This window comes from Buteo buteo, chromosome 18 (assembly GCF_964188355.1).
Source record: "Buteo buteo chromosome 18, bButBut1.hap1.1, whole genome shotgun sequence".
NCBI lineage: Eukaryota > Metazoa > Chordata > Aves > Accipitriformes > Accipitridae > Buteo > Buteo buteo.
The window spans coordinates 15,375,340-15,399,350 of NC_134188.1; the positions used below are offsets into that span (position 1 = coordinate 15,375,340).

Genomic DNA, 24,011 nt, shown 5'->3' on the forward strand with positions numbered 1-24,011 from the left:
AGGTCTTAATGATGAAACTCAAACCCCTAAAATTACCCTTTTCAGAAAAGCTTTCCAACAAAGTCTGATTTATGGGGAAAGAAAAGAAGAATAACTGATAGAGGAAAGTATTTCTTTGTCTTCTAGAAAACTCAGAATCTGTCTTCCTGGTTTATTCTTATTCACAAATACACGAATAAGGTAAAGCATTAGGGCTGACATATTTGAATGAACTGGAGCTATAGCATAAAAAAAAATTATTAATACTATTTGACCAGTACACACCTCCTAAAAGACCAAGAACCATAGAGTGTCTGAATATAATTTTAAAAATAATTCCTAGTTCAGCTGAGGGACTATCCTCCCAGATCTCTCTGACTTGCTAAAAAATTAGTATACATTTTTGCAGTCTATAAAAAGCATTACTTTTTCTTTCAGCAATGAATATATATCGCAAAGATGGAAGTTTTTAACATGTTTCCACTCTATCTTGTGCACTGCACAGCAGCAACCAAGGTAGAAGGTGGATTTATATTAGGAAATCCTAAAGGTCAGATAGAGAAATACTTTTAGAATCATCGAATATCCTGAGTTGGAAGGGACCCAACAAGGATCATCAAGTCCAAAGCCTGACTCTACACAGGGCAACCTGAAAGTTAAACCATATATCTAAGAGCGTTTTCTAGTATTATATATTTATACCTCTCTAGAAGTAAGTTTCTCTAATGAGACAGTTTCATGTAATTGCCAACATTCACTGCATGCTTCATTAATATAATTACTTATCTTGAAAAAAAATATTTAGCAACTGTTACATTACCTGTTTTATAAATGCCATTTTTTCAATCAGATATTTTTCAAGACACACACTCCTCTTAAGACTTTACCAATATGATTTTTAAGAGCATGTACAAGATTTCAGCATCTACCTCCCCCTAAACAGCCTACTGAATTTAAACGCTGATTTTTTTTTCTTGCCACTGTTTGAAACAGCATAATTCTTTAAGTTGTTTGTTACAAGATCTTTCAGTCTCCAGGGTCCCGGTTATTCTCTGCTTATGCCTGTCCTCTGAATTCTGGGTGTTTGGTTTAATGCTTTGTTTCCCAGTTGGTGAGCCATACTTCCTTATGGAGATATGCCAGTATTGGGCATAAACTGCACAGCAAAGCTCAAACTACTAAATACCACAGAATTGCTGCTGCAGGTTTATAATTATTAACATTAAAAAAAAGTTGAAAGAACTGATTAGGTTTCTGTGTACCCATGCCATCATGAGCCTACTAGGACAGAAGCAGAATACTGGAAGAAAAAAGTAGTTAAATTCTGTTTTGCTTTCCACTTCACAAAAGGTTTATCTCTTTAAAAAAAGCCCAAACACAGCTCTGCCATCTTCAAAGGGGTAGAATTACTCTGGACAGTGATACTTTAATCTTGATGAGAAAGCAATAGATTTCCCAACATCCCCTTGAGACATTAATATATACTATCTCTGATAATACCAAGTTATCATAATATAATACAGCATCCTGGCAGACCAGTATGCACAAACTTTTTTATCTTCCACTCCCTTCCTGCAAGCAAACATATTATTATTACCATAACCGCAGTAAACTAAAGATCAGATACTGCTATTTTTTTCCTCTGTTCCTCCCTTTAGCTACATTTATGAACATTTTACTCTGTTACAGTAAAACAAATCACTTCAAAAATAGCTATGAAGTATGGTGGAAATAATTTAGTGCATAGCTATATATAAATATTTCATAGATACATATATATATTTGGATATATGTATATGAATGTAAAACCAAAAATGGAGTCATGCTAATATGTATGGCGGTTCTTATTAAAAAAGTATATGCTTGTAAATGAGGAGCAGGTATGTATTAGAAGACAATTCTCAATTTCCCTGGTTCTGTGGTTTGTGAGCTATGCTGTATGTATAAAACCCCTAACTTATCCACAACCAAAGTCTAATTCATACATTAATCTACCTGTGAAACAAACTTTTTGTCCTGAAAATGCTTGAAAATGCTGTTTCAGCTTCAATCCTACATTATCGCCTGTTCAAGCAGGGCTTTGAATTGAGGCAAGACACTCTTCAAATGACTGAACATCCAGATTGTCAGAGATGAAGATTGTAATGTCATTTTATACAACACAGGCTTGGAATAAACCACTATTTTATGTAAAAAAAATACTCTTGAGGAATACACAATCAAAACAAGTTTGACTATTTGGGTAAAATAATTCAGGCTGGAGATACATTACAATTTACCTTTATAGCAAATGTGAATTTTGGATTAGTGAAATAACATGGAAGATACTGGTATGTTGCAATATTGGTTGCAGGCCAATAAAACCTGAACGCCTCTGATCTTGCCAAAAGGAAAATGAGTAGGGAAATCACTCAAGTTTGTCATATAATTCAAGTGATCAACATAAAATTTGTTAACATTCACAGTTACAAGTAAAAAACGGCCAATGTTTCTAGATTTAAGGTGACCATAGAAACCTATTCCAAATTTTGAATGGTCTTTTCAAAATCAAGTCTGACTTCAGTTCCAGTGCCATTTTATCCTAACCTTCCCCTTAAGAGTCTGTTTTCCCACTAACTAGCCCTGAGCATTCTACAAGTTCTTGACACTGGGGAGAGACTCTGTACACAGGCACTCCTTTTTTTCCATGCTGGTCTTGTCTATGCCTCTGAAGAGTTAGACTGATATAATACACCTTGCAGAAGGAACCCTTATTTAACTCATTCCACTCATACTACAAATGCACTTGAAAATGAATTCAGTTTTTCCATCAGTTACCTGAAACATCTCCATTTCATAGACACAGTCCAACCTTAAAAGCATAGTAACGCAAACAGCTAACATTCATACAGCTCAACTCACTCATTTAAGTAAGGCGATGTCCATGCCAGTGTGTTTGCAACATCTGTTGCTTTCATTCAGTGGAACATCACTTGGAAAACATTCTTCCATTATTTCTCAGAGACTTATTTAATTCTATATGTAACATATAGGAACACACAGTATAACAGGATACAAAATTTTATCGTATTAGAGATAATATAGGAATAACCCTCTGACCTCATGGTTTGGGTTGCAATTTCTGAGAAATTATACCTGTATTCCAGTCCCTATTTCAATAAATATTTAAGTATTTTATGCCAAGGGGAACAGTATCCATAGAAAGACTGATACTGAGTACTTCAATGGCTGCACAATATGCTTGGGAAAAAAGGAGAGCCAAGGTAAAAATCCTGCTTCAAATCAATCAGAAAGGGGTTTAAATTTGAATTGCACAGATACTACTTGAATAACCTAATTATGGTCATATAAAGAAGGGAAGAGGAGAATACAATCTCCATGTTGTAATCTATACCTGTTTTGTCAGTGAATTAGCTCTTAATTCCAATTATTTTGTTTAAAAAGTGAAACAATAGAGGTAAAATATTATGTCAATCAAACAGTTTAATTCAAGAATAATGTATCTTTCTGGAAGAGCATAAAAATATTGTACTGATCAAAACAATTTTTTATGGCCACTAAATTAAAGACTTGATGAAAAAAAAAAAAAAAGATATCTGAATAACACTATTCCTTGTCACAGTTGAGCCATTTTAATGGAAATTTTCTAAATTATTCAGTTCAAGGCAGGTGCCAGAAATGGAAAATTTCAATTAAAACAGTTAACATTTGCAAAAATTATAACACTTGGGAGTAACATCTTTTGGTGAAAAGTTACATGCAGCCTTAGCTAAAGATTGTGCTACCAGGTCCACCTTAAAGATTTTATTTATGCCTGCAACAAACCCAGGAAGGGACTGTGCAACAAAACCTTTGATTGCAAATGAAGTTAACAATATTAATTTCTTAAAAAAAAGAACATACTTATGGACATATAACAAATAATAATTTGATGTGCTGGCTCAGACATAACTGTTGCACAAAATAAAATTTACTGCTCTCAATATTTTAAGCCAAATAATTTGCTTAATTGGTAGAAAGAATGGTAGAAGGGTCACTAAAAACCTTGGCTTACTGCTGAAACTACACAAATTTTTAGGGATGGAAAGCAGGGAACACACCAAATCTACTGGTACGGGTCTACATAGAACTTTATTGCCCTGTAGGAAAGAAAAGTATTTTAGGAATCTTTATAATCCTGCTGGGCCTGTAAAAACAGAAACAAAGAGAGGTCAAAGGATCTCAATGGATGGTTAGGCTGCAAAGCATGTGCACAGTGAAATACTTTGACATTAGTTTCAGAAAGGGAAGCACTGTTGAAATTACTTTGGACGACAGACAGTAACGAGACTACTGAAGCCTATTCATGTCAGTAAGAGTATTATAAATAATTATAAATTACAAATTTTATTAGTAAAAGTATTATAAATACTATTTCACATCACAGGAAGTCACAATACACATGCACACCATCACAATCCAAGTATTAAACTTCCAAAACTCAGGCCTTAGAACAATGACAATAGCTTTCTTGACTATTTTTCTAATCAGTCCAAAGCATGCAATTTCAAGAAAGAAAGTCCGAATGTTTGAAGTATAAATATTTACAATTTGAAACTATTTATCAGAGGGAAGAAGCTGAGCAACCCCTAGTGGTAGCAGAAAAACACATTCTGGGGAAAAAAGCAAAATTTTTTGAGGAACAAAGCATTATCAAAAAGACATTAATTTGTAAACACAAATTCCTATATTATATGCGGTGTCCAAAGCTGATGATAACATTTAGAAAAAACTATAAGTAAAAAATTAAGCATGACTTCTAGCAGTTTTTCCCTAGAATTCAATTAGAATTTGATAATTGTGTTTGATAAAATACACTACAATATAGTTGTCTTAGAATATATTTAGAATAACTTTTTAATACATTTTTCTCAAAGAGATTGCATTTTTTTTCCTAATTCTAAGATGTCCTAATGGAGCTTCTGCCAAATTCAGCATCATCATGTAGGGAGGGATTTGCATATACTATACCAATGAAATGCACAACGTGGTATTAAAAAAAAAAAGAAAAAAAAAGCTTAGACCTTTTTGTATTTTGTTTGAAAGTGGTTATCTAGAATTCAGTTTTATCAGCTCTCTTCTATAAATTGCCATTTTCTCTTCCTTCTTTTATGCTTGGAAATAAGAATGAACACTAATCAACAACCCTGCAGTACAAACTGTACTTTTTGTCTTCTCAACCTTTTTGAAATTTACTCTCGTTGAGTGAAATTTTCTGTGTCAGCCATCAGCTGCTCAAGATTCTCATGAATAACCATCAGAACAAAGTAGGTACAAAGACAGAGGTCAATGTGCCTGAAAAAACTGATATCAAAGAACTTGAAATATATCTGAACTGTATACAGTCTTTCAAAAGTTATCCATACACATGAATTGAAAGGAAAAGCCCTTGCTCTATTGCCACCAATGACCCCATGCCTCTAGTCATCATCAATATAAAGGGACAGTGTTTCATAGTCAAGGTCATTTCAGACACCATGAGTCCAGATACCAGTAGATAATATAGAAATAAAAGAATGAGTCCAAAATTATGTCCTCTTGTTTCTAAAAGATGTAACATGAAGACAATATTTCTAAAATCAAAGACAACACTGACAGACTTAAAATCACTTATAAAAGTGCAGTTATAATAAATCACTTTGGAGCTCAGTTCTTGATTTTCACTGTGTTTCTAAGGTGACTTTTGAAACTGATTTGGGGTCAAAAATCAGTTTAGGCAGAAATTTAATGGGCTTGTTACTGGAACATCTGCATCTGTTCCAAAGATGACAAAAAAGGATCTCAAGAAACTTGAAGGCAATCCCTAAGAAATCACCACACATTGGGAAAAAAAACCCCAAGAAACAAAAAACCCCAACATTTGACCTACCATAATTATACTGCTATAGCATTTTGTGCTGAGCTGTAGCAATCAGCAAAGCAGAAACTTAAGCGTAAATTGCAAGCTGCCAATTTAAGTCTGCACCTAGTACAAGATTCCTGTGATAGACTAAAGGCTAGCTACTTCAGAGCCAGGAAGTCTGACATACATATCTTACATTCACAGAAAGAAAGACAACATGAGAGACATCTTGAAAGAATTTCTGAAAATATTCTTACAAACATTTTTAAAGATCTCTGATTTCTTACTGAAAGATATGTATCATTTTACTTTAAATAATCTATTGGTAAGGCATAGTACAATGTGCCTTCAGGTGTTGTCTATTTGGTAAAGAGTGCTTAACAGACCTTTCATTTTTATCACATTCAAGAAACTTTCTATTACAATTAAGGAGCATCACATAATGAATCACATGGAAATATCATACCTCCAAGTTGCTGAGATGCTGTTTTTCAAGGAGTTGTTGCATTTCTTTCACATTTTTCTGGAAGAGAAGTCGGTTACTATCCATGTTCATTCTACTGCTCTCTTGTATTGTTTTATCCCAGCCAACCATTGCTGAAATCTGCTTCTGATGGAAAGAACCGTTTCTAGGTGCTGATGAGGATGAAGTGTCATCTGTGGTTCTTGATACAAGCAAATAACGTATTACTTTGGCTTATTTCTAAGCATCAACTATACACTTTTAAACATGTTCCTTTCCAAAAGTATATACATCATCAGTAAATGCCTGGCAAGTGAAGGACAGCTGTACTATATGTAACTACAGGTGGTGCTGTTAGTACTACCTAAAACTGTTCAACACTTTCCATTTTAAACCTTCTCTTCTGTTATTCATAAATAGTCAGACTTTTCTGATTGGGTTGTTGGGTGACTGCCTCAGGCTGAATTAATCTGGAAAATGTCAGCCAACAGTTTGGTCATTTACAGAAATGGAAAATGGAGGGTTTTGGTTTAAAAAAAACAACCAACAAGCAAAATGGCCTTTGTTTTTCCATAAGGTTGGCTTATATAGAGGACAACTATATACCGATGCTCTCAGATATTCCCTTACTTCAAATAGCAAGAAGGTTTTGTAGTATCTAGAGAGCCCGACTCTACTGATGACGTGTAATGTCAGCAATGTGGAACATTAAAGAATTTTTATTTGCTATCTGAAAAAAAATATCTTTGGAGTCACTAGTGTAGCTGGGTATAGTGGTCAGGGTGAGCCCAAATTAAGATAGAGGAAACCATAGGTTTCTACAGGATGAGAATTAGCAAGAACCGTGGGGCTGGTTGCCACCCAGGAATCAAAGAAGCCAAGCAGCATGTGAAGACAAATGACAAGGAAAATGTGCGATCAGAGACTAGGAAGGCAGGGAGTGTGTAACAAGATATGTTGAAGAATAAAAAGCAGATAGAACTGGAACAAGGCTGTGTAAGATCACTAGGAATAGGAACCAAACTTTGGAAAACAAGAAGCAAGAACTAGGTAGATATCAAGGATGACAAAAACAAGAAACAAGCAGCTTTAACCAATAAGAAAGGTAGGCCTTAAAAAAAAGCAAAAATAACCCACACAGCAAAACCAACTAGGTCATAGGTAGATCAAGCTTTAGTCTTCTGGAAGTATAACTCTTACCAGGTTGCCAGTAATGCTTGACTGCCTAGGTGGAACAGTTTAGCAAAGAACACTGATCCTGTCTTTTGGCTCCAACCTGGTTTGAGGGCACTAAATGCCCTTAGTCTGGCATATCCAAAGTGGCACTTATAGAAATCTCTCACCAGATCCATGCTTTGAGTTCTCACATCTCTTCAGTAGAGCCATAACCCTTACAAATCATTAGAAAGCCAAGCCTATCTTGCTGTTTTAGGGTCAAGTATTTGTTGTACTCCACACTGATTACAGATGGTGGTAGAAGGAGAATAGATCTTGGAAACAGATTATCAGGATAAACTTTCAGTGAAGGTATTTGTAAAATGGATATACCTTTACCAAAAAGGGGAGATCCAGCTTTTATTTTACCAGATTGATCAGGCCCAATATTTGAAATGATATTTTGTCTCAACAATCACTGGATTGAGTAGCAAACCAAACCTTTTGTCAGTTTAATATGCAGATGCTTTCCAATATTCCCAGGATGCATTTCTCATATATGGTTCCTTAGCAGCATCAACATGATCCCTTAAATGTTGGTAAATTAGGTGAAGGTTTTTAGCTAAATTTGTGGCAAAAGTGAACTTTTAGTCTATATGCAACTAAATGTGAAAATCATATATTCCCACATATTTCCCTCTTTTTTTTTTTTTTTAATTGAAATCTGGCCTGATAAGATGATCTACCATGCACATTTTACCCATCCTCATTTTCAGTGAACATGATGGTGAAGATGATGGTTCCTTTCATATATGGGCAATATGCAGTGTAGGAACTTATAAGATGATATGACTACTTCATGCGACGCAAAGCTATCTTCATTAACAGCTGGCAACCCTATTGAGCAAATTTGAACACTGCAGTCACACAACACGTACACAGACTCCTCCTCCTCTACTGCCTATCCAGCAGAGATGCATTACTAGGAAACATGTATTGTTCCTTGCTGGAGATAGCTACCATATGTCTAATATATGTACAGAAACTCAATAACCCCTTTCCTTCATTCCTCTCCTTTTCTTCAGCTTAAGTTTCCACAGTTCCTTCTTCTCAGCCTTCAGCTGTTTCATCCTCTTTCTGTATCTAAAACTATACTTTGTGTTAGAATCAATCTCTTCTTTTTAGTACATCTGTGTCAAATGGTTAAATAGTCTAATGAGACCTTTTCTGTATTTATTACAACACTTACAATTTTAGGACAATGGAAAATGGAAACTTTCATCCCATCAAGATGATTGTTATTTTTCAGAATATTTTATACAATACTCCAAAAAGGTTGGCTTAATTGCACTGACCTAAGCAGAGATATATATTTGCAGAGTCTAAAATGGAATTTATTATTTCTGATGAGATGGCTAATAGCAAAAAGGGAGAACAACTTCTCATTTATTTATAGAACTCATAAAACTGCATTCTGTATTCTTTTGAATATCCTCCCTATCCAAAAACTTTCTGTACTTATTTAAAGACTTTGTTACTGTGGACTAGACTGATATACACCTGGCCCCCCAAAATCTGTTGGTTGTTTTTGTTTTGTTTTGTTTTTTTTTTGGGGGGGGAGCAGTTTCTTGATATCTATTTGGATGTTGAGACCTTTTATATTTTACAAAGGCTTCTACATTCCAACTTTTTTCAGATAACGTTTTTGATTTGTCATAATTAAGCTTCTATCCCAAGACTGAACCTAATCAAATACAACTGTTTTTAAACACAAACAGGGAAATATATCTTGTACAAAGAGCAGCACACCATTTACACACTTAATGTGCACACATCCCAATGCCTGTTGGCTAATGAGTTGACCAAAATCTTTGCTTCAGCGTTTCATAACTAAACCTTATTAGAAGCAGAGTAGCTCTACTGCAAGCACAGAATAAAATCTCTTACTCATTAGGTGTTTCAGGATTTTTTGCCTTTCTCCAAAGGGAGGTAATATGTCTCCATTTCTTAATTTAATTTTTTACAACTTTTTAAACATAGACATTAAGAATTCTAGAACCTTATAAAATTCACCCATACCCAGTTGGGTCTGCAGCCATATTTATCTTGAATACTTAATACAGTATTCATTTCTTCCTTTAAAATGGAACTGTCAATGAATTCTATACGTTCTATTTCTGAGAGAGTGTAATTCTAAAGATGATAGAAGATTTTTGGTTTGAGTGTTTATAGAAGTGTAAGAAGAGATAGAAATACAAAAAGGGATCTACTACCTCACCTGAGTTAGTTATTAGCTGTTCCAAATTTCTGAATAAAGGGATTATAAGACATTTTTAAAGATTTACAGCTCAGAACTGGTGAGTTTTGAAGAACCTTCACCTTTGAGAACCTTCTCAAAATGCTTTTCTGTATCAAAGCTTACTTTGCTGTAGTGATTTGCAAGAAATTTATTTGCACTCTAAGAGAATTTTGCACAATTTTTGGAATCAAGTCTAAAACCACAGAAATGCCACTTTTGTGACCCACACAAACTACGGCTCCCAGACCAAAACTAAAAGGAACAACCCTGCATTAACATCTTCTGCAGCAGACCAGAAGAATCTATGCAGCCTAGCGTGTATTTAGTTTGAATCTCAGTGCTTAGTAAGGTATTGTGTGAGATGCAGACAAAAATGGATAGAGTATTTTCTCTCACAAGGAAGAAAGACAAATTGTTAGCATCAGAATAAGCAAAGCTTTATTTTGTATTAATTTGTATACCTTGCCCCTATACAGAAGCCTGTACTGCAACAACTTAACTCTTTTTGCCTTAGTACCATCCCTCAAATATTCTCTACATCCTCCTTCACCCACCCCATATGGCTCCTACCCAAGCTTCCTAGTTACCAGCTGGGGAAAAGGCAGCACATTCTGTGGCAGATTCCAGGATATTCATGTGCTGTCTTACCTGTATTAACTGGCTTGTGACCTGTCAATAGGTCAATGTGGACTCAACTTTTAAACCTTTTTCATGCTGGGGTCACTTGTTTGAATAATTTCTTCCTTCCAAATTGCCAATTTCAAACTTGTAGAAATATAATTATCTTTGAGATTCTTAGCTCTCCCTCAAATTTTGTTACTAGGGGAACACAAACTGTAAAAGAATATGAATGTATAAATTTAATTTCCTTAGGAAATCAGGTTATGAAAACAAAAATCAGGAAAAGAACATACTATCATTATTACAGGATACTGAATTTTTAAAATCACACAAATATAATATGGAGTGACAGCAATGTTACACTGTAAGAAATGGTAAATGGTTTGAAGATGTCCTGAGAGAAAAATGTGAGCCCCTGAGGCACAAGGAGCAGTTTGAAGAAAGACGAAAAATAAAGGAACACATTATAAAGGCAGGGGGAAGAGGCACTGAGCTGCTGTCCTTAAGTGAGCCTCTGAGTGAAATGAGGAAAATGTTCAGGAACCCTGAGGCAGAGTTCAGAAACATCTACATTTTTTCACCATAATTTCAACTTATATTTAGCAGGTAGATCTTTTGTTTGTTTCTATTTATGGCTGCAATCCTCCTTCATTATGTTAACCCAGTGTAGTAGCTACAGAACTATATGCATGTTGACTGGCAGATAGCATGAGTATGTAGTTCTCAGAGGTATAAAATATTTTGTCAATCACCCAGTTTATTTCCTGCAAACATGTATTAACCAGCAGTAGATGTGTAATCAAACTGAATACTGACATCACAATGAAGAACACATCGAAGCTCAAAAGTAGGGAGACCCCTTTTAGACGGAATTTATCTCTATTCTGAACATGTGTACAATTTACAGCATGCAGAAAATAATTATAATAATAGTAATAACAAAAGCAACAACAACAACAACAAACCTCCTGAACTGAAACATCAAAGAAATGAGAGATTAGGGAGGAGATAATCAGGAAGGAGTATCAAATACAGCAGATAGATAAAATGTGCATGAAGAAACATTCTGTGATAAGTCATGGTATCTTAGAAAAAGTGCTTGGGTAGAGTGAAAAGTATGGAATTCAAATTGTATGTGATATAAAATGAAATTGCAGGCAAAATTGTTATCAGGATGCTTAAGATACATATAGAGGATGAGAAATGTAAAGGAATGACAGCTGGAAAGAAGACAAGATCATGGGATGACCGTACAAACTAAACTATCCTTGAAAGTCAAAAGGAAAAAATCTGGATGAGAATAAGAAATCACCTAGACAAAATACTTTATAATTCATGGAACATCAGTTGATTTGATAACTATGGCAATCTGAGTCAAGCTATAACTGAATGGGAACTGGGTTAACCCTGACTATTCCCAGAATTCCGCTGAAGGGAAAAGGTTTGTGTCATCTCCTCTGCTGTTTTACCAAATGGACACAAACAACTCAAGGATGTTTCATGTTTCATTGGAACAGTTCACAGAAATGTTTTCTTTGCTACAAGAGAAATGGTCTACAATTTCTTGAAGAGTAATTATCTGCTGTTTATTGAATACACTAAGCAATCTACTTCCTTTGATCATCAGAGTAAACAGAAATGCTTACCTGAAGTTGGTTCTGTTTCTGCTGGGGAAGCACAGTCCCGGTGTTAAAACTGATCCTTTAATTTGTTCAAGAGCTTCTTCTAACTGAAAAGCTGCTTTTGTCTGGACTAGAGGGATTAGAGTAAAAAACACAATGGAAAAAATATTTTAAAAATTGGAATATTTTACCACACACAGTTTGGTTAAGTTTCTGAATTTGGAAGCTTAAATCTAGACTGTTACAATAAACTGGGTGGTTTAGCATCGTTAGACATGCTGGGACATCTCTAGTTCCTCTGGAAAAAAACCCCGGTCTATTTAAGTGTTTACAGTAACACATGTATTCAACAGTTTTGCTATCTGGTTTTAGACTGCACTGTTGGATAAGTAGGAGGTTAAAAAATCTAGCACTAACTTTGTTTTTACATTATGATTATTCTGATCATGCACTAAGCCAAAGTTATGGCTTGCAGATATTTTACAGGGGCCAAATTGTAACTTAATAATCAAATCAGTGGAGGAAGAAAGAGTCCAGACAGGCACAAGGTGTTGCCTCTTTCAAGTAAGTAAAAATAGGGTAGAAAGTGGCAGCAGCAGAATTGCTATAAAGAAAAACCAAGGAAAAAAATAGTGATTCATTATATTGCTACACAGTCTGGGCTGTCATTAGAGTTACGAAGAAGCCCTAAACCAGTACTGTTCTATTTTGTTATTTTAATCTGACATTTGATCTTGAAGTTAGAGACATTACCTCACAGTTGGCACAATTGCAGTTGGGAGAGTAAATCTGTTAAAGAATACCTAAGTAATATACCATATCTTAAGAGTTTCAACACTGGAAAGTTAACTGGAAATCAGACTTGGCTGATGCTATTAAAAACTCCTGCCAATCTGCACTGATTCCAAGAAAGCAGGAACTGAGTTGAAGTGATCATTACTTCCCAGCAGCAAGAGAACAGCTTAAAAAGCTGACTAATTCAGCAAAAGTTATGTAATACATTAATATATGCTAGGACTGCTTTTACTTAATGATAAACAAAATGCACATTCTTCAATATTTCATATTTGGGGTTCAAATAGCAGATCGTTATACTATCCTAGTAACATTCAGTGGTTTTGTAACACCCAACAGCCAACTGTGAAAGCACAGTATTGTAAGCAACAAGCACACTACAGTGGAAAAAGTGGGGAAATCCCATACAATTTTTAGAAAAAGAATGTTGTTTTTTCTAATTCCCTCTACTCAATTTTGTCGTATCAGACCTGAGCTTCTTGTCAGTTAAGTTTTGCTTATATGAATTCAATTAATTTGAGTGGTCAATTGTTCTGTTTGCCTCAATTATATTCTCTTAATAGAAAAACACTTGTATTGTGAATAATGGTTAAATTTTAATTTCCAAACCTATTCGCTTGTGCTGAGAAAAAGCCAGATGAGCACGCTGGAACTTATCAGTTGCTTCCTGAAGTTTGATTTTCCTCTGCTGCAGAACTTGTTCTCTAAATCTTTGTTCTTTTTCTTCTTCTTTCTTCTGTCTTTCTTCAAAGGCTCTGTATTTAAGAAGCAAAAGTAGATGATCCCTTTGTTTTCTAATTACATTTACCAAAATATTAGTAACTCACTTGCTTATCAATCTGCAATTTTAGTACAAAAGCTTGCTTGTGCATAAATTAAATGCTATAAACTTCAGCACAGCTGGATTTTTATGGTTTGTCTGAATGTAAATGGGACAGTGGGTGGTGAAGAAGAGACACACCATAACATTTTTATTTTTTAGCCTCAACCAGAGTTTTTATTCTTTCTTATATGTGAATTAACATGCAGACTCAACCAGTTCTTGTCACCAATGTGACTTTCACCACAGTCTTTACATTACCATGTAAATGTATCACAGTGGGCAGATCAATAGGCAGGTGAACTGCAAATGCTCTGTGTGTGTGCCTTTCATGAGCTGTCAGAGAAATAGTAACAGTTTTAAAGTTGTTATTCAGAAATAATGCAAAGGAACTACAGCTTTTACATATCAGTATGTAAGAATTAGTATCAACTTCTAGTTGTTGAGAAGCTTCCTGAAAGACAATCAGATTAGTAGCACAAAATGGGATAAAACAGTAATGTGAAACTACGATTGACAAAATCAGTTGTTAAATATGTTAAACATGTCCTTCTACTGGCTGGAAAGCAAAGGAGGCTCTAATCGAAAACAACCATCATCAGCTTTCCTTCGGTAGGCACAAGCTTGATGAAGCTATGTGGAATTTTTATTCCTGATGACAAAATAATCAACTTTTACTGACAAACTTAAACTAGCTCTTTTAGTGAACTATACCCAGTAAATTTATTGGCACAGTGCCTATGTAGGCAAGTCATATTTAAATAATGGTTTTAAACTAAAAGAGGGTAGATTTAGAGTAGATATAAGGGAGAAATTTTTTACAAAGAGGGTGATGAAACACTGGAACAGGTTGCCTAGAGAGGTGGTAGATGGCCCATCCCTGGAAACATTCTATTCTAAATACAGTAATACTGTAAAAGTAATACTTTTCAAATTAAACTTCTGAAGCCTGCCATGCAAGGTTCACAACTGGGAGCTTCTCATCTTTAAAGTTCTCTGTGTGTTAGAAATGTGATTTGACAGGTCACTAGTACGCTAAGCAGGGTCCCATTCCTAGCCAGAATTAGTGGAAAGGAAGGTAGTAATGTTTAACCATTTGTTCTTTGTTTCTCTCATCACAATAAGATACATTCCCATAATTTTAATCACTTGCAGTTGCTTCATAGATCTTCTTGCTTAACGGAGCAAAGCTGCTACTTAACAAAGCTAGTCCTTAACTCAAGCTATTTTAGTTATTCTTCTGTTTGCTTTTCAAGAAAAAAGTTCAAACTGAAATATTCAACTTGACCCTCCCTAGTATCCCTTCAAAGTACTAACTGATCACCAGTGAAAACAAAGAGAAAAATAATTTGAAATAGGTACTTTTTATTTTAGAAAGTCTAAAGGCTGTAATCGCACAATACTAAAAAAATAGGAAAATTGCCAGCTAATTCCCAAGCACACACTTTTGCACGAATATCCACTTTAATCCACTTGGAAGCCAAAGCATAGCAGAGAGAGACATAAGGAACTTTCAGTATTTTGAAAATTCATATATGCATGGTTGTCAATATATACTGAAACTAATGACTGAGATTTCCCAATTTTATGGACAAATTATTGCATTTCATTAATAGAAACTGAAGAAAAAATAGATACTTTTTTTGATTTATTTTTAAGTGGAAATGCACTGTAAACAGTTTCCATGAAGCTATTCAAATCTTAAATCTCAAAGACTATGTACTTGCATTCCTGCCATCATTACAAGCGCACCTTAAAACCCCTCCCCGTATCATAAGGGGAAATGGAAGTTGTGTAACATCTGATCTTCCTTTCTTCAGTACTACACCTCCAGAACTACCAATGTTAAGCTCAAGAAAGACAGTGGTGGAGCATATGAAAAGCCAAAAGCAAGAAGAGAGACAAAATGTGCAAAAGGATCCACTGCTTTTGCTAATGTATGTAGCACTCTGGATTAATGTTCTCCAAGGTCAGAAATCAAAATGCCAGTAAACAACATAAGCAATTACTGCTTCTACTTTGGAAGTACATTCCCCCCAGAAAGCTCCAGATGTCCCAGCAACAGTATTCCTCACAATTGTCTTGGAGCACAAGAACTGCTGAGACGACATCCTGTAACATATAGAGAGTAGCTTACATCTTATTTTAACAACCTGTTTATTGCAAATGACACTTAATAGTTACACTTTCAAAAATCCAGGTGAATTTCTACAATTCAAGCTAACCTTTCTTCTAGAGATGAAGTTATAAAACTTTACAGCTTCAAATGAAGGATACGACAGAAGATTGACTTATGCAAAGAGAAACAATTAAATTAAAATATGATCCCAACAGTGCAAGGTTCATTTGCAAACTTCAGTTTGTCAGCAAGCAGGAATGGCTTCACTTGAGGCATGAGGTGAAGCCAGACAAGCAGTTATCCAAAAATAGAAAAAATCTGCAGAGAACTTGATCCACATAAAATGTCTTATTGCAATTTGCTTAAAATTTCACAGGAACTTTAATTGTTCATACAATCCAGAAGTTAAAACTAAAAAAATAGAACTAGAGTTCATTGTAAACTTTCAGTATTCCTGTATTTCACTCACATTAAAATCTGATACGGAAATCTGCAATATTTTACATCTTTATCCTGACTAAAGAAATAGGAAATCACAACAGAGGAAACAGACTTGCTTATCCTACTAAGTACTTTAAACACATTCTTCTTCATCCCCTTAATATTTCTAGAAGTTGCTCAAGAAGGCCTTTAGTTGAACTGTAGTTGTTAAATCCAGACATGTGGGAAATTCTACAACTTTGCACCTGGAGTAATTCCAGCGTATAACTCCAAAAAGGAAAGAGTAAATTCTGACAGAGTTTTAATTTATTTATTTATTTTAAAAATTATTTCGGAGCATGACTTAGCTGCACTCTTCCACATTCCTAATAACTGGCACAAAAAAAAAGAGTGTTGTTCCATATAGCTGGAAATGGGCAAGTCCAAATGCTGATGCAAGCGGTCTTTTTCACCACAGCTCATCATGATCAGTATTTGGTTTGGATTAAGACATGAGGAAGAAAAAGGATCTTATATTAAATGTAAGGAAATGCATTAAAGATATTCAGTGAAGGCTGCATCATTAACTTCTTGACTTCACAGAATGTAAATTGTGACACCCAGCTGCATTATGTAAAATAAATAATTTTACAAATGCAAATTGACATCTTATAGAAAAACAGTTCAAGCAAATGTTTTTTCATCCACTCTCCTTAAGCCACCAGCTTAGGTTCATATCACAGATGTAACATTGGCAAAAGACTATGGCTTTAAGATGGAGAGTTAGCAGAAGAATTTCCTGACCGGTGTTTTTTTAACCCAGTTTTTCTGTCTACTATAAACAACCCAGCGGTGCAGCAATTTTTGAAATGGCTGCCAAAATGTTTATAGTGAATTTGGAATATGAAACTTAAAATATTTAGCAGTTTCACATATACAGACAGTATGTGGAAGGTATTTTTATGTTAAAAACAGTATGACTAGATGGTGGAACTATTTCCTGGTTAATTTTATTAAATTATCTTCACAATGAAGTGATGGATGCTACATTCCCAGGTGGACTAAATACTTACTACTACCTTGGATGAAAATTAAAACAAGGAATATATACAGTGCATATGGAATGCTATGAAATAAACCTTTTGATACTGAGTTGATATTATTCATCCATTGCCATATCATGTTTGCAAATCAGTGCACAGTAATTTTAAAATTCAGGTAGGAGGGTATTTGTATACTTAATGACTACAGCAATATCAAGAAAACGCAAGAATGGGGTGTCACACTCAAAATCCCCTTCATGATCAAACAGGAAACACACCTGATATCCCTAAAAAGATCTGCGGACATTGCCCATAGATCAATTTTTTTCTTTAAGCAAGATACTTACCAGGACCGTAGGAACACATATTAACTCTATTCCCTCATCTTCTTTGATTATCTTATGCTGAATACAAAAGGACAGACCGAAATTGCTGTAAGGGCTTCAGAAGGACCAACCCTTACAATGCCAAAAGGGCTCACAGAGGGCTGTCCTCCAGAATGCCCCAAAGGTTCACAGGAGGGCTATCCGCAGTATCCACCAGTTTTTACACTCCAAATCTTGTTTATAGGCAAAATGCAAGCACACCTTATATAAAGCCAAGAATTTTTCTGTTAGCATAATTCAAATCTTAAGAGTCTAATCATTATTAATCCAGATATAATTGTTACTGAAAAATACAGTTGGAATACTTCTATACAGAGAAAGCGTCAATAACAGTGATAAACCAGTTGAACTGTTATTCACACATTGAATTTCTACCCCCTTTCCTGATGCTCACACTTCCATTGCTCTTCTGCCATCCCAAGGCTGGTAGTTTCATTCTGGTGGTGCTGGGATGTTATGGTGAGCTGTCAGCATCTGAAGTCCCCTCACCAGGAACAATATGATGTTCATGTTAATGCTTTCTTCTTCCTCATCTCAGGATCCACTTGGAGTCATTTTTACATTTGCTAACATGCTTTTACACCTTTGCTCTTTCTTCATCAATCTGCAGGTGCACAGTACCTCCAAATATTCCATACATGGTGCCTTTTACATATATTACATACTATTCTTTTGTTCTCTTTGTTAGCCCTAAAGCCAGTTTTTTAAGATCTAGGTCTACATTTCTTTAACCAACTATCAGTGAGTTGTTTACAGCTGTGGGGTCTCCAGTGCCAAGCCTGTGCGGCATCTCTTATCATCCCCTCCCTGTACTCCTCTACGCCGCATCCTGCACCTCCAGGTCTCAAGGCCTCTGCTATCATACCAGGCCTGTATTTCCCTACACTGTATCATTATGTTAGTCATAAATATCTCATTCTCTACATAGAATAACTGCTTGTTACTGCTATCTATATAAAACTATGGTCATACCATAAAAAGATAAACAAAGGCAAAATAAATTAGCCACAGACACCTGGTCAATTAGAGAAATTGTTGTTGCAGCTAAACCAAGAAAAACAAAGCTGCAGGCAGGTCAAGAAAAGTTCAGAGAGAGCAAGCTTGGCAAGCATCTGTCCTGAGGCCTTGCAAATTCAGCACAATCCTACGGCCCATTACCAGAAATGGCACACTGTATTTCAGGTCTACATGGTTACAGTGATCACTACTTTTCACAGATTCATTCTGATGTAGAAAGCAATACAAAATTCTTAACACTTTGCCCTCTCTGTTTACCAAGTGCTAACATTTTTCTCCTATTTCTGGCACTAAACTGCTGTTCCTTCTCTATCAACAACACTGATGAATAATTTAAAGAGCTTTTGTTAAATAATCAATGATAATCAGCCAGTAGGTGGAGCACAAAGCTTGTGCATATGTTGAAAATAAAGTAGTTTTGAAAAACAGTAACAATGGGAATAGATTGGAAACTGATAAATTGGGAAAGCATTTCCTTCCCCAATTACAACAGCTGGATTAGCTATTCAGATTTCAAGGCACTTCAAAACACTGAACCAAGACAGCTGACTGTAAGGTTCATTTAAAAATGCACATAGACAATTGCATTCCCGGAACGAACCAACTACCTGCAGACAGTAACAACACAGTAAAATGGGATGCCCGTTTTGCATTGAGCAATAACAGCAGGAAGGCTACTGTCCCCAGTAAATCGGCAGCTGGTATTTAGAAAGTAGTGTGGTATATAAACACAAAATATGATATCCTATTCATTTACATCAAGTATGTGCTTAGTCAGTAGCTCTTATTTCCAGAATACTGTTATTTAAACAAAATATCTGTCAGCTACTGCCCCAGAGCATATTTAATTCTTAAGCTGACCTTGAAATCGCAACTTCACATATCAGTGAGACAATAAAGGAATTACTTTCTTGATACTCAGGGAACTTGTATAAAGATAACCAGTAGGCTGTTTTTTCGCTGTGTTGAAGTACTGCTGTTAACACAAAACTAAGGAGCTTGGTCAGTACAAGAGATGCAAATAAACTGATGGCATCAGATAGGAATATGGGTTCCTCTAAGTATTCACTTTGAAAAAGATCTGTGAGTTAAGCTACTGAGATTTTGCTTTCCAAAGCTATACTTACTCTTTTCTGAGCAAGGGATGTTTTTGTCTTTTACTAATAAACCAATTAACTGAGCACATCTTGTCAGAAGTTGAGTATTTTTAATTCTGAAGCTGCTGCATTTTAGAGGTATTGACAACAGATCAATACAACTATCAGGGAAATTTCATTACAAGTACATTTGGAAAAGGTTGAAAAGAGAAAATAATCTGCAAGCTCTCTGCATATGCAGTTCTCATTAGCTTAAAAAGTTCTGGGCACTAGGGGCTATCATACTTGGACTCAGCCTTGGTATAACGTTGTTTAAAGGTGGACAAGTGGTGGTTCTTCAAAAAACACCAAAAAAACCCCACAGAAAAGTTTTCCTCCACAATGCAACACAAAGACAATGAACCTAAATGACACAAGATTGAGAAGAGAGCAGAAGCTCTGCTATATCTTCCCTAGATCTATTTGCTAAAGGGAATTCACTGCTATTACTTTTCAGCAGAGGCTTTGTAAATTTGAGGTTGACATTAAATTTGGTCATGTTTGACCAACTTGATAAACTTCTGCGAAGAAATGACTGGCTTGGAAGATGAAAGGGGAGCAGTGGATATTGTCTCTGTGGACTTCACTAAGGCTATTGATACTGTCTCCCATAAGATCTTTGTAGACAAGCTGTTGATGGCTACAGGCTGGATTAGCAGACAGGGAGGTGGACTGAAAACTGCCTGAATGGCCAGGCCCAGAGGGTGGCAATTAGTGGCACAAAGTTTGGTTGGAGGCCAGTACCTAGTGGTGTACCCCAGGGGTCAATACTGGGCCCAGTCCTGTTTAACATATTCATTAATCATAGAATCACAGAATCATTTAGGTTGGAAAAGACCTTTACGATCATTGGGTCCAACTGCAAACCTAACACTGCCAAGTCCACCACTAAACCATGTCCCTAAGTGCCACATCTACATGTCTTTTAAATCCCTCCAGGGATGGTGACTCAACCATTTCCCTGGGCAGCCTGTTCCAATGCTTGACAACCCTTTCAGTGAAGAAATTTTTCTTAACATCCAAGCTAAACCTCCCCTGGAGCAATTTGAGGCCATTTTCTCTTGTCCTATTGCTCACTACTTGGGAGAAGAGACCAACCCCCACCTCGCTACAACCTCCTTTCAGGTAGTTGTAGAGAGCGATAAGGTCTCCCCTCAGCCTCCTTTTCTCCAGACTAAACAACCCCAGTTCCCTCAGCCGCTCCTCATATGACTTGTGCTCTAGACCCTTCACCACCTTCGTTGCTCTTCTCTGGACACACTCCAGCACCTCAATATCTTTCTCATAGTGAGAAAATTTTTTTACTGAGGGGGTTGTCAAACATTGGAATGGGCTGCCCAGGGAAGTGGTTGAGTCACCATTCCTGGAGATATTCAAAAAGCGAGTGGACAGGGTACTTCAGGACATGGATTAGTGGGCATGGTTAATGGTTGGACTCGATGATCTTGAAGGTCTTTTCCAACCTAAATGATTCTATGATTCTATGACCAGTTCTAGGCTCCTCAGTACCGTGGAGACATGGACATATGGAGAGAGTCCAACAAAGGGCCACAAAGATGATGAAGGGACTAGAGAATCTCTCCTATGAGGAAAGGCTGAAAGAGCTGGGACTGTTCAGCCTGGGGAAGAGAAGGCTTAGGGAAGATCTTATTAATGTCTATAAATACTTGAAGGGAGGGTGCAAAAAGGACAGAGCTAGGCTCTTTTCAGCAGTGCCCAGTGCCAGGAGGCAACAAGCACAAACTGAAACACAGGAGGTTCCCTCTGAGCGTCAGGAAATGCTTTTTTTTTTTACTGTAAGTATGGCCAAGCACTGGCTCAGGTTGCCCAGCGAGGTTGTGAAGTCTCCACCCTTGGAGATGCTCAAAAGCTGGTCCTGGGCAACCAGCTCTAGGTGGCCCTGCTTGAGCAGGTCAGTTGGACCAGATGATCTCAAGAGGTCCCTTCCAACCTTAACCATTTTGTGTGAAGGTTAGAAGTAGAAAACAGACTGTCATACTTCACAGTGCACTCACGTCTACTCTCCATATGTTGAAAAAAAAAAAAGAAAGAAACAATTTCAGTTTTGAAATTATAAACCAGCAGTGCCAAGAATAACTTCTGATACATGCCTGTAAGCCCTGTCAGGGAGAATTTAGGCTGCTGCCAGGTGAGAACGTGAAGCTTAAGGAAGTCATGCTACCCTTGAGAAACCATCATCATAGCTAACACCTTTACATGTGTTACAAAGCTAATGGATCTTGGCTCACACATAGATTTGAGACATGACCTGATGGTTGATCAATCGCTTCCTACCTACATAACTGTCAGGAAAAAAAATTCAGTTTCAAGGAACTTTTTATTTCCAAATTACTTTCCTCTTTATATGCAATGACCTTTAATTTTGAATTATATTTCACAGCTTATTAATACTGTATGCACTTACTGCCTTTCTAACATTAGACAACTAACTCCTTTTCAGTTATTAGGGGAAGACTTGTCACCATAGAATTCCATTTGAACTGCTTATTATGCTTAAGTTATGCCATTCTCAATTATCACAAATGGAAACAATTTCATTTTATGAATACCATACCTAAATTTTAACTGGCTCACCTGAGTAACTTGGATTTATACTGTGTTTCTTAAGGCTGCAATGAAATACATATGGAAATGTATTTATGTATCAACGAGTATTAGTTTAACTACACCAGTCTGTCAAAAGTACGCAGGCTGTCTGGTATTTGCTTTTATATTAGTGTATAATATTTCAAGACCAGTAATACAATAAACAGTGTTCATCTGAGATGCATAGCGTTACAGTGGTACTGTTCCAGAAAACCAAATAAGGTATTTAATTTTTCAGCTGAGACTCAGCTTATTATCTGCAAAGGCTGTGGGTTGCACAGTCTTTAATTACTCCCAGGTGATTATATTTCCTTTTCCATTTTTCTTTACATTTCAAAACATGCTGAGAGCACATACCGTCAAGCTAAAATTGCAGTATAAACAATATCTACTGCCTCTCGTATGAGTTATCAACACATTTCAATAAGTAAATATTGTCCAACAGAAATCGTCTGATATGGGAACTATGGGAGATGAACATTAATGAGTTAACACTAGGCAGAAGAACCTGGTCTTGAGGCTGGGGGCTTGCAAGGAGGAACCCATCTACCTCTGCAGTATACACAGCGGAGTCTCCTGTGTGTGCAAGCATGACCTCAATGCTAGGGAAAAGCCCCCTATGCCTATTAAACTACTTACAGCACTTCACTGAAACATCTCAGTGTATAAATTACTTAATCCATTTATCACAGAATATTTCATGACTTTGCATTCTCATGCATGCAGAAAGACAGAATATTCAAAGATCTGTTTAAAATGTCAATACAGAATAACTTTATCATAAATACAATCCTGTACTGGAAAGACTTTGCACGGTGTTTATTGGGAAGTGGGGGCACAAAGCCCCACCGTGTAGGGTATACTGTGCAGCTGTTATGCCATGCAGACAGGAAAGCATACACTTCAGAAGGCAACAGCAACTGCCTGCCTGCTGACCTGTACTGTACATCTGAATGCATTTTTCACACATCCATTGAAGCTACTAAAAACCAGAATACTAGAAATGCAGATCAGAGCCACAAGATGAAAGAGCTACTTACCTTTACTTTATACAGTAAGAGGTGACTACAGTGAGTTTCCAAAAAGTAGCGAGTGAATCAGAATACTGTTCTTTTTGTATTTGATTTGTCCTATAGCAAGAAACCAGATTGGTGAAACTTTTCAGCCTGGATTCCTCCAGAACAAAGCAGTGAGGCTATTTAACAAAGTGAACATGCAAATAGTAGAAATATATTGAGCTGTTTCAAGGTTTTGAGTCTTTTTTTTTTTTACAATCTCCCACCAAAGGAACCCTACTTACTTACCTTCTTCTTCTGTTTGTCTCTACCAAGTATTTCTGTGCCCTACTCCGACATATTTTTTGATCTTCTTTCAATGTCCGACGTTCTTCTTCTAGATCCCATTCAAAATGAAATGTTAAAGCTCTATCCCTAGTATTGTGTTAAGGACAATGGAAACTGTATTAAACAGCTCATTAAAAGATATAACAGCCTGTTTGACTGACTTTATATACCTTTTTGGGAAAGGGCAAACTTTATGCATGAGATACAAAATGCTGATATGCCTTTTGACTAAGTACACAACAGTTGGTCCCATAATGGTATATTATAGTCATAGCTAACTTTATGTTCATCCAGAAAAAAATGTA

General features: G+C 36.2%; 1 protein-coding gene across 2 annotated transcripts in view; it reads right to left on the reverse strand.

Annotated features, from left to right (window-relative positions):
• CEP126 (centrosomal protein 126) overlaps nucleotides 1–24,011 on the reverse strand; it is a 44,367-nt gene that overhangs the window by 18,978 nt on the left and 1,378 nt on the right. For both annotated transcript variants that reach the window (XM_075050045.1, XM_075050044.1), the window contains exons 2-5: nucleotides 23,668–23,793; nucleotides 13,425–13,570; nucleotides 12,045–12,150; nucleotides 6,327–6,525 (exon numbers count right to left, since the gene is read on the reverse strand). In XM_075050045.1, the coding sequence (XP_074906146.1) occupies nucleotides 6,327–6,525; nucleotides 12,045–12,150; nucleotides 13,425–13,570; nucleotides 23,668–23,793 (577 nt within the window). The remainder of the gene's footprint in view (nucleotides 1–6,326; nucleotides 6,526–12,044; nucleotides 12,151–13,424; nucleotides 13,571–23,667; nucleotides 23,794–24,011) is intronic.